We start from the raw sequence: 11,111 nt of genomic DNA, 5'->3' as shown, positions 1-11,111 counted from the left end.
AGCCTCCAAAGCTGGAGAAAATAAACGTCTGTTGCTTAAGCCGCCCAGTCTGTGTTGTTTGGTGACGGCAGCCCGAGCTGACACGCAGGAACTTGGAGCATTCACGTTTCTGCAGCAAAATGTACATATACTTCTATGAAGAAGGATAACTAAGGGCTGTACATGGCTTCAAATCCAAGTCAGTTTTTGCTGATCTACATTATTTTTAAAAACTGGATTTAAGGACTTCTGCTCCATCCGTTTTCTAGATGAAAAAACAGGCTCAAGGAAATTCCTTTGCCCACGGTGGGCCCATCCAAGTGATGAGGCCAGGCCCCAAACCGGGTCTGCCCCAGACCGGGGCCCGAGTCCTGGGCCGGCTGGACCCCGCTGGTTCAATTGCGTCTGTGCCCCTAACGGAGCTGCACCAACGTTTGTATCTTGCGCTGCTTCTTGCTCTTTCCTACTTCACGGTGCTCTGTGAACTTTCGCTAGAATGAAGGGGGTGCCCTCCCCCGCCTTCACTAAGGAGCTCCAGAGATGGACCTTTAAGATGAGCCCACAGGGATCCTTAGCCAGTGCGGCGGAGCCCAGGCACACGGGGCAGAGAGGGGGCGCCCACCCTCCACGTGTCGGTCTGGAGTCCGTCCTGTTCCATCCCCCGGGCAATCTCGTGCCCGACCCTTGGAGCCACTGACAAGAGGTTCCCAAGACCAGCCCCGTGTGGCTCCTTCTTTCCAGGTGGCCCTTCCTCTCCCTGACAAGGAGGGTGGTGGGCCCTGTGTAGGCTCTCTCTGAAGTGTGTTGTCATCTGGCCTCTGGCCTTTTCTCAAGGGCTTAGGGGCTGGGGGCCGGAACGGTCACCTCCCACTCATGCAGTGGCCACTGCACAGCACCCCAGGCCGTGTGCCCTTCCTCCTGGCACCTTTCCTGTCTTCCTTTGCCTGTTCTAGCTTCTCACCTCCAACAGGGTACTTGTCCAGGAGCGTGTGCGTGTCGTGTGTGGAGTGATTGTGTGCACGAATGTGTGTGCACGTGAGGTGTGTGTGATGTGTCTGTGTGACTGTTTGCCTGTGATGTGTGGGCACAGGTGCTGGTTCCAGGACTGGGGACCAGGGTGAGCGATGGACGGAGTTCAGGGAAACATCAACACAGTTAATCAGAGAGAACTTTTTTCTTTTTAAATTTTATTTATTTATTTATTTTTGGTTGCGTTGGGTCTTTGTTGCTGCGCGCGGGCTTTCTCTAGTTGTGGCGAGCGGGGGCTACTCTTGGCCGCGGTGCACGGGCTTCTCATTGCAGTGGCTTCTCTTGTTGCGGAGCACGGGCTCTAGGCGCATGGGCTTCAGTAGGTGTGGCACATGGGCTTAGCTCCTCCGCGGCATGTGGGATCTTCCTGGACCAGGGCTCAACCCGTGTCCCCTGCATTGGCAGGCGGATTCTTAACCACTGCGCCACCGGGGAAGCCCCAGAAACCTTTTCTTGGTCCGTCTGCTCTGCGCTTCACTTTTCTCTTCCTGCCCCTTTGTAGATCTGTGGCTTCAATGGCAACAGACAGGAAAACCACCCTTTCTCTCTGGGCTCAGGCCTCACAAGCCTTCAGGAGCAAGGCTGGCCGCGTCAAGCAGGACTTGGCCCTGTGCAGGCAGGAGAGGGGCTGAGGCCTGCGGGGAAATGGAGGGAGCCTGCTCTGACAAAAAGAATGGAAATGCAACCTTTCCAAACACTGCTGGCCAGAGCATGTCTGCGGGACTGTTCTCCAAAGCAGGCAGCCCTGCCGTCATCCCACGGCTGCACCGGCCGCCTCACGTCAGGCAGACACACAGGTCCGAGGCCAGAGAGGGCAGCTGGTGACTCCAGGCTCTCTAGAGCCCACAGAACGCTCCTGCTGGGGTGGACGGCTGCTCCCTTACTTGGAGCGACTGGACGACTTTACTACAGCTCATGTGATCTAACAAGGCAGTCAGCTCTGGGCACTGTTGGTTTGTCATTTGCAGAAATTCAGGAGAGCAGAGAAACAGCAATAACAATAATAATAATAATAGTAATAACAATAGCAACAAAAATAATGCCAGCGAAAATACATTCTTTATTATGCACCAGGCACTGTGCTAAGCGTTTAATCTTCAGACAACAGGAAAGATGGGTATTATTCATCTCCATCGTACAGACGAGGAGACTGAGGCTAAGAGGTGTAAGTGACTCGCCTGCAGGCACACAGCTGGTGAGTGGAAGAGCTGGGGGTCTCTGTAGGTCCGCCTGACTGCACGGCTTGAGTTATTAGTGATGAAATTGCTCATCTGACTGCTGGATGGCTGTGCAGTCAGTGTTACTCTTCTCATTCTTCGATTTCATCCAGGCCAGGATTCCTGGGGGAGCCCCAGGGCCGGATGCTGTATCCACTAGGACGGGGCTCCGGGGCCCCTGGGGGGAATGGCTCCGTGGGGTGGTGCTCTCGACACAGGGAGCTGAGGGCTTCCAGGAAGAGTTTTCTGAAGGAGGAGGACACAGCATTGTACAGCACAGGGGTCACCGCCGAGCTGACGTAGAAAAGCATGTTTGTCACCATGTAGAAGTAGTGATAGAAATCGTAGAGCTTGCTGGAGAAGAAACCCGGAAGGCAGGTTAGAGGGCCTGCTGCCTGCCCGTGGCATCCTCCCCTTGCTGCTGGGAGTGTCTCCCCTTCCACACGGCTGGGTGAGGAAGGCCTGCTTCCTGCTGTCGGGAAGCTCAGTGTAAATTCAAGAGATGTTCCGTCACACCAGCTGCCTTTGGCTGACCTGCCCCACCCAGCCTTTGAGTCCCTGTGCCTGGTTGCCCGGCCTGGTCACCTGCACAGTGAAGGGCACACCTGCCGGTGGACGGGGGCCACTGGCCAGCCCGCTGAGACATGGGGAGCCTCGTGGTGCTGGGCGTGGTCGAGGAGATGTGGCTTCACTAAGAGGAGAAAGTCCTGAGAAGCTGCGCCCCTTGTCACTGTGGGAAGGGCTGTGTGTGTGCATGTGTGTGCACGTGGGGCTCGGAGGGGGGCGCTAGCAGCTCTCCAGAAGGAACCATCTGTTGACACAGCTATCTCCTTGGAGGCCACGTGGGATCTCTCTCCTCTCAGATGTTTGACTTTCCCTTATGATCGAGGCATAGTGATTTCCAAAAGGAAGATAAGGGATTCTCTGCTTTGCTTTTCTCCAATTGTGTCACAAAAAGGGTGTGCATGGTCTGGTCTCTAAGGGGCCTCTGTTAACTCATGGAATCACAGCTCTGAGGCTTCTTTCCTCTCTCCTTGTAAGAACATGGCCTTTTCCCCACTCCCTGCCGGTAGGTCGCTCTCCGTCCTGAAGTCAGGATGCCCATAACCCTGACTACCACTCACATGGCCTGACCAGTTCAGAGAGGTTTCTGGTTAATGCTCTGTTCCCCACCCTGAGCTGGGAGCTTTTGGGATAACAGACTGGGCAGGACCAGATAGAATGGAGGCCAGAGTTCTGGGGAACCCAGCAACTGGGGGTCCCTCTGGAGAGCAGAGGCAGCCCTGGCCCCGCCCGGTGGCCCCTCCCTGTGTGCTGGGGCTCCTCCCCTCACTTACTCGGTCCACCCGTTGTCAGGGACGTAGCAGTACATGAGCCTGCGGACGTGGTACGGCATCCAGCAGACGACATACACAGCCACGAAGGCTCCTGCAGGACCGGAGAGAGACAGACAGACAGGAAACACGTAACAGTTACACCATCTCTGGGGAAGAAGCTGCCCAAGGTGACAAGAGCATTTCCCTTGAAATTGCTCCTGGAGTCTAGGGGTTGGAAGGGGACTTTGAGGTAATCTGACACACCCTTACCTGGATCTGTTCCCAAACCTGGTGTTACCCTGTCCTCTGAGTGAATGTCCACTTTAGTCCTGACCTGTCCACTGACATGCTTCTAGAAACTGCTACAATATCTATAAGCTCCTGGTCACTAGAAAATACTCCCAACTCAGGGCTAGATAGTCCCACTTTGTCTGACTGCAGAGACAACAGAACTCAAATGTCCTTCTGCCTTGTAAGGCCTCTCCCTCTTCTGTCCCTTTTTCTGATTGATTGATGGTACCACCATCCATGTGGCACTCACATCGTAAGCCACAGAGTCTTCTTTTTCCATTACCCCCGAGATCCAATCTATTACAAAGCATCCCCCTCTCCATTCCTTCCTCACTTCCACTGTGCCCGCCCTAGGGGCCCATATCTTCCCTCCACCGGATTATGACGGCAGTCTCGTAAGTGGCTCCATTGTCCCTAACCTCCTACCTCTTCCCTTCCTTTCTTCTACTCCTGCCCTGGGTGGCAAACCCATTCTCCAATCCACTGTGGCCCCTGCACCAACAGCGTCCACCTCAGCTGGGAGCTTGTGAGAAATGTAAAATTTCAGGCACATCCCAGGCTGGCTGAATCGGAATCTCTGGGTTGGGGGCCAGTGGTCTGCGTCTTACAACTGTCCACATCATTCTTGTGCACACAGAAGTTTGAGAAGCAAACTTCTCAAACTTGGAGAGCCTGTCCTCTAAGACTGCTGAGCACATATATCTCAAGAGCAGCTCTGGACAGCAGCTCTTGCCATGATGGCCCGTTGTCTATGGAAGGAAATCCAGGCCTTTCATGTGCTGCCTTTGTTACTTGTCACATCACATTGCACTTGGCTCCTATATTTTGGTCCTGCCCACAAGACCGTGGCACTGATGACAGAGGAGACCCTCTCCCTTACTCCATCCTCCCAGACCGTCGTGAGTTCCTGGATCACAGCAGGTGCTTGGAAAGACCTCTGTTTTCCTGTGCCTTTAAAGTTGCCCTTACAAAGCCAAGTTTGCCCGGATACGTAGAAAAGCAAACACACTGATCGATGTCACATTAGGAACGGTAGAGAGTTAGTGGAGAGCTGGATTTGGGGACCCAGCTGGTCTGAGTCCACTGTTCCTGGTCTGGGGATCCTTAACTACCTCTGCTCCTTGCGTCCGTCTGTATGGCCAGACTCCCTGAGAAGCAGCCAGACATCTGCTTGTCTTTGGGCACCACTCCCTGGATCAGACTGGGGGGTTCACGTGCACAGTTCCCATTCTTTCCTTTAATTCTACTGCTGCACCTTACAGAAGCCTATTGGTGATTATATAACTCCCCGGGGCAAAGAGAAAAATAGGGCTGGAGGGAGGCAGCAACTTGCTCAAGGTCACGTGGCCAGGTATTGGCGGAGGCAGGCCTGGATCCGGCCCTTCCCCTCTGGGCGGTGTTACCGGGCACTTAACTGAGAACTTGGATACTGCGCTGGAGGCCACGGATCCGGCGGGAGTCCTTGTGTCTCACCAGGGCGGCCTGGCCTCCCAGGGCCAGTGTCCTCCTCTCCTCGCTCATTAGCTTCAGGTGGCTGGGGGCGGAGCTGCCTGTGGCAGAAGGGGATGGCCCCTGGGAGCAGAGGGCCTCCAGGTGGCTCACGGTGACCCCGCTGAGGAAAGCAGTTAGTGCCAAGGGGAGCACAAAGGACGCCAGCACATTCACCTGGAAAAGGTAATTCCAGAGGTTACGGAGGTATCACCAAGGCTCAGTGATACTCTGGTCATCAGGCCGGGCCCAAGGGCCCAGGAATCTGTAGCAGCAGGAGTGGGGGCTGGCAGGCGCGTGGTGACAGCAGGCTTACAAGAGTAAGTCGAGAAAATCCTCAGAAAGTAAGGAGAGAGCGAAGAAAATGGAAGAGAAAAGATAAGAAAATTTGGGACGTTTAGGATGCTCACCATCTACATAATAGCTGTTCCAGAAAGAAAAAGAATAGAGAAAACAGAGGGGAGGAAATTATAACAACATCGAAACACACGACCAAAACCACGTTTACGGAAGATTTCCCAAAATGGAGGAATATGAGCTTCTAGACTGAAATTATAACAACAACATTGAAACACACGACCAAAACCACATTTACGGAAGATTTCCCAAAATGGAGGAATATGAGCTTCTAGACTGAAAAGCCTTTGGCTACTCAGAACAATGAATGAAAATAAATCCATGTCAGGGCGTGTTCTTAGGAATTTTAGCGCCTGGAGATACAGTCTTGAAAGCTTCCGAAGGGATGAAATGGCACATACAAAGGATGGGGTATCAGAATGGCATTATACTCACTCAGAGCAACAGTGGAAGAAGCTAGAAAATAAGAGTGATGTGTCACAATCTCTGAGGAAAACGATTTCCATCTTATAACTTTCTGCCCAGCCATATTATGAGAAACGCAAGGATAAAATGAAACATTTTCAGACATGGAAATTCTTAAAAATTTGTTTACCTTCTACGAACTTTCTCTCAGGTCGCAGGAGGTTACAAGAGCATATGTTCCATCAAAATAAGGTTATGAACAAATACAGAGGGAGACCTGGGATCCCCAAATCAGTATCCCACAGAGGAGCAGAGAGATGGGGTGGCATTGGCAAGGTGCCAGCTGTGCGCCCAGTGAGGCTGGAGCGGAGGAAAGGGCACCAGGGATGATTGAAGAAGACAAGATGAAGCTGGTAGATCACCTCATGGGTCTGAACATATTGAAATGGTATTTATACTTCTGGTAGAGAAGGAAAAATGAGTTAGAAATAGATGGGAAACTAAGCAAATGAGAGGGAAAAAAGGCTGTTCATTATTAACTGCAAGGAAAACAAATACTGGAGATAATATTGTAATATTGGAAAGGACAAAAACCAAAAATATACAACCTGGCTCATCAGTGAAGAATTTTACATAGTCACAATAAAATAAATATTGACCATGAATCTAACCAAATACCATGACATAATTATACTGAAAGGATGGTGAGAGGAAGTGTGTGTGAACGTGGGGTGTGGAAGGCAGGGATGGGAGTGTTAAAGAATGACGTATTCATCTTCTACAGGTAGAAGTCAGTGGATAAATTTAAGGCTGGTGGATAAAGCAGGCGTATTCTTTGGAAAATGTAGGCAAAATGTAGCGGGAGTTACGTAAGAGTGGATGGTGGTTGCCTTCAGATCAGAGACTAGAAATCAGAGCATGGAGGAGCAGAAAGGGAGCAGCTGTTTTACATTATAAGTCTTGTGTTATTATTTGATGTTTTTTGATTTATGAAAAACAAGTTTATATACCTTGTGTTTTAAATGTTTAATTTTTCAAATTCAAAATACATGTGTTATAGGGTTTTCTCCTCCTCAGTTCTTTCCCTCTGCAAACATTGAGGAAAAAAATGAAAGATTTTAATAGCACTTTAAAATCAGTGCAGAAAAAATGGGGACTTCCCTGGCAGTCCAGTGGTTAGGACTCTGCACTTCCACCGCAGGGGGCATGGGTTCCATCCCGATCAGGGAATGAAGATCCCGCAAGCGTGCGGCCAGAACAACAACAAAAAGCATCACAGAACGTCTCAGTTGGGTGCTGGACCTTTTTAAGGAGTTATCATTCAGGCTTTTTTCACCTTAATGCATGCTTACAAGTCAGCAACACCTAGAGAAAAATAAAACACTGTACATGACAATCATTTTAAGTTTGTTGTGGAACCAAACAGGTTTTTATTGACAATATACTTACTATCAAACTGTAACTTTAGTACCAGTCAAGACAGAAATTGAAGGTAAAACATATATTCATAAGTTAGTGATTAATCTTTGGCACCTTTGAGATCTTTCTAGAAGAACTATCAAGGCATACCTGGAGATATTGTGAGTTTGGTTCCAGACCACTGCAATAAAGTGAATATTGCAATAAATTCAAGTCACACGAATTTTTTTGTTTCCTAATGCATATAAAAGTTATGTTTACCCTACACTGTAGTCTATTAAGTATGGAATAGCATTATGTCTAAAAAAAACAATGTACATACATTAATGTAAAAACACTCTATTGCTAAACTTTGCTAACCATCACCTGAGCCTTCAGTGTGTCATAAACTTTATTGCTGTCATAATCTTTATTTGAAATATTGCGAGAATTACCAAAATATGACACAGACATGAAATGAGCAAACGCTACTGGAAAAATGGTGCTGATAGACTTGCTCAACTCAGGGTTGCCACAAACCTTCAATTTGTAAAAAACACAGTAAAGCCAAGAGCAATAAAACAAGGTATGCCCTTGCAGCTTTTTCTACTTTCAAAAACTCTGAGCAGTTTCCTTGGTCAAAAAGCATTGACTCATGTGGGTAATGAATCAACTCACTGATAAGACACTAAAAAGAAAGATGGGCCAAAATAATTTGAGTCTGGTTGTTTTGTTGTGTTAACACAGGCTGTACATCTCCAGTGAAACATTTTTGACATACACCATTTGTCAAACAACACTGGTTCACTGAAAGAATTCACTACATATAATGTCAAAAGCTTGGCCTGCGAACACTTCATGGCTTTCATTGCATTGGTTGGTCCGTACCAGTAAAGCAAACGTTGAAAGTAGCATATCTGCAGCACAAACATTGCTTGACACTTTTTTTTTTTTTTTTTTTTTTTTTTTACGCGGGCCTCTCACTGTTGTGGCCTCTCCCGTTGCGGAGCACAGGCTCCGGACGCGCAGGCTCAGCGGCCATGGCTCACGGGCCCAGCCGCTCCACGGCATGTGGGATCCTCCCGGACTGGGGCACGAACCCGTGTCCCCTGCATCGGCAGGCGAACTCTCAACCACTGCGCCACCAGGGAAGCCCCTGCTTGACACTTTTTTCTCTCTCAGGCCTAACTCCAATATAAGTACAGCCTGGAAGCCACTACCCCAGTCTGTGAAGCGTGGTAGAACTTGACAACCAGGTCTTTTGAGCCTAGGGTTGTTAGTCCATTGCCGGGGGACCGCATCAGTGTGCAGCGGGAACCAGGCAGTCAGGCCTTGGGCAGAAGCAGCAGTGCACTGACTGTTCTGCTGACTGATTCCCTGCAGCTCACAATCTGGGACGCTGGGAGGTAGATGAGTGTCCCGTGCTGCCCTGTGGCCAGGATGTGCTTGGGCCAGGGCTGGGGCAGGCAGCAAGCCTGTGGGCAGACCGCTGAGGTCTGAGGCCACGATTAGTCCACCTGATGCAGTGCTAGGAGGAGCCACTCCCACTGCTGTCAGTGGCCTCCCTTATTCTGACTGCTGTCTTGATTCCCTGCAGGACCAGTTCCATTAGTACGGTTACTGTTGGTGGGTTTTGGTGTTTTTTGTTTTGGTCTCCTTTATCATCAGGTCCAGACTGGGGTAAGGAATTTGACAACTTGCAAAAATGTCTGTTATAGGAAGTGGATTTTTTAAAAATTAGGGATCCTGCCTAGCTGGCTTTGAGTAATTCTCCTTATAGGGACCATAGTAAGCCACTTTGAAAGCAAGTGGAATGTTTTCTTATTGGGTTTAACTTCACATTTTTCCATATTCTCAGTAAGGCTGCAGTGGATATGTGTATTTCTTTTGAAACGCTTCATTAATGTTGAATGTTCAGGCCTCTTTTTATATCTGCACAACGTCCCAGTAAACTAGTTGTTCTTTCATGTTCTTGTCTTGGGGCTAAAGATGACTAGTTTTGGTGATAATACAAAAGCAGAAGCCTAGGGGGGGTCATGAAATCTATATTTTTACCTGCTCTCAGGGTAATTCTTACACCCCGTCACATTTGCTCACCACTCCTGCAAGAGTGGGAAGGCTCAGAGTTAATTTGGAATTCAAATCTGGACTTCTCTTTCTTTATTATTTTTTTTATTGAGGTATAGTTGATTTACAATACTGTGTTAGTTTGAGGTATACAGCAAAGTGATTCAGTTATACATACATACATATTTTGTTTTATTTTCCATATAGGTTATTACAAGATGTTGATTATTGTTCCCTGTGCTATACAGCAAATCCTTGTTGCTTACCTATTTTATATAGAGTAGTTTTTATCTGTTAATTGCATACTCCTAATTTATCCCTCTCCCCTCCCTTTCCCCTTTGGTAACCATAAATTTGTTTTCTATGTCTGAGAGTCTGTTTCTGTTTTGCATATATATTCATTTGTATTATGTTTTAGATTCCACATATACGCGATATCATATAATATGTGTCTTTCTCTGACTTACTTCATTTAGTATGATAATCTCTAGGTCCATCCTTGTTGCTGCAAATGGCAATATTTCATTCTTGTTTGGACTTCTCTTAGTGTTTCACTTTAGCCAAGTCTCTCCACAAGTCCTTTGTAAAATGGGGCAGTGAGACCCAAGTTTCCGACTGGTCTCCAGTATGAGAGATGAAAACAGGCTGTAGGGTCGCCCCTCCCGCTTACCTGGATGAAGACCTGCAGCGTGGTACGGCTCACCAGCACGGTGCACACGCGCGAGGCGGGCTCCGGCTGCCCGCCGGCCGTCTCCAGCTCGTGCTTCTGCCCCATGACGATTGCCATGGGCAGAGCCAGGCCGAGCGAGGTGACCCAGACGAGGGACAGCAGACGGCGGGTCCTGCGCGGTGTCAACAGGCTTCGGGCGCGCAGGGGCTGGCAGACGGCCAGGCAGCGCTCGGCGCTCAGGCTGGCCACGCTGAGCACCGTGGCGGAGGCGCACAGCTCGCGCACGAAATAGTAGGCGCGACAGCCCAGGTCGCCGAAGACCCAGGGGTAATGGAACCACACAAAGTTGTAGAGCTCCATGGGCACGCCGACCAGCAGCAGCAGCAGGGCGGAGAGCGCCAGGCTGAGCACGTGGCAGCGCAGGCGCCCGGGGGGCCCGGCCCGCGCCTTCAGCACCACGTGCGCGGACAGCGCATTGCCCGCAGTGCCCAGCGCGAAGATGAGCGAGTAGAGCGCGGTGAAGAGCACCTTGGCCCAGAGGCGCGTGTCCACGCCCAGCCGGGCGTCCAGGCCCAGCGCGGGGCCGGGGCTGGGTCCCGGGGGCCGCGGGCTGCTGGTCTCCATCCCGCTCCCGCGGCTGCACTCCCTCCCTCTCCCTGCCCGGAGACTGGGCGAGCTGCCCCGTCAGCCGGCGCCTCCTCCTCTCTGGGAACCTCCAGAACAGGAGGACACGCCCCGCGAAGGGTGCCCCCGAGCCAGCTCAGGACCGCGAGGGGAGGCCCGCTAGCCGCGCTCACCTTTCTCAGTTCAGCTCCACGCAGGAAACACGTGTTTGGTGGACGGTGGGCTCCTTTTGGGACCTGAGAGATATGCTTTGGGCCAGACGCCTGCACG

At 50.4% G+C, this 11,111-nt stretch overlaps 1 protein-coding gene and 1 pseudogene across 1 annotated transcript; both read right to left on the bottom strand.

Annotated features, from left to right (window-relative positions):
* Positions 1 to 2,317: 2,317 nt before the first annotated feature.
* NTSR2 (neurotensin receptor 2) lies at positions 2,318 to 10,841 on the bottom strand. Its single transcript, XM_027113928.1, has 4 exons — positions 10,218 to 10,841; positions 5,248 to 5,497; positions 3,563 to 3,653; positions 2,318 to 2,579 (listed from the first exon to the last, which is right to left on the bottom strand). Exons 1-4 carry the CDS (start codon positions 10,839 to 10,841, stop codon positions 2,318 to 2,320), a joined length of 1,227 nt encoding a protein of 408 aa, XP_026969729.1.
* On the bottom strand, positions 8,865 to 9,518 carry LOC113624167 (cyclin-dependent kinase 8 pseudogene; annotated as a pseudogene).
* Positions 10,842 to 11,111: the final 270 nt, after the last annotated feature.

The sequence above is a fragment of the Aethalodelphis obliquidens genome, unplaced genomic scaffold, assembly GCF_003676395.1.
Source record: "Aethalodelphis obliquidens isolate GAN/ISIS:26980383/991018 unplaced genomic scaffold, ASM367639v1 scaffold12, whole genome shotgun sequence".
Lineage (NCBI taxonomy): Eukaryota > Metazoa > Chordata > Mammalia > Artiodactyla > Delphinidae > Aethalodelphis > Aethalodelphis obliquidens.
Note: the sequence above shows the minus strand (reverse complement) of the source record. Positions and strands in the feature narration are given on the sequence as shown.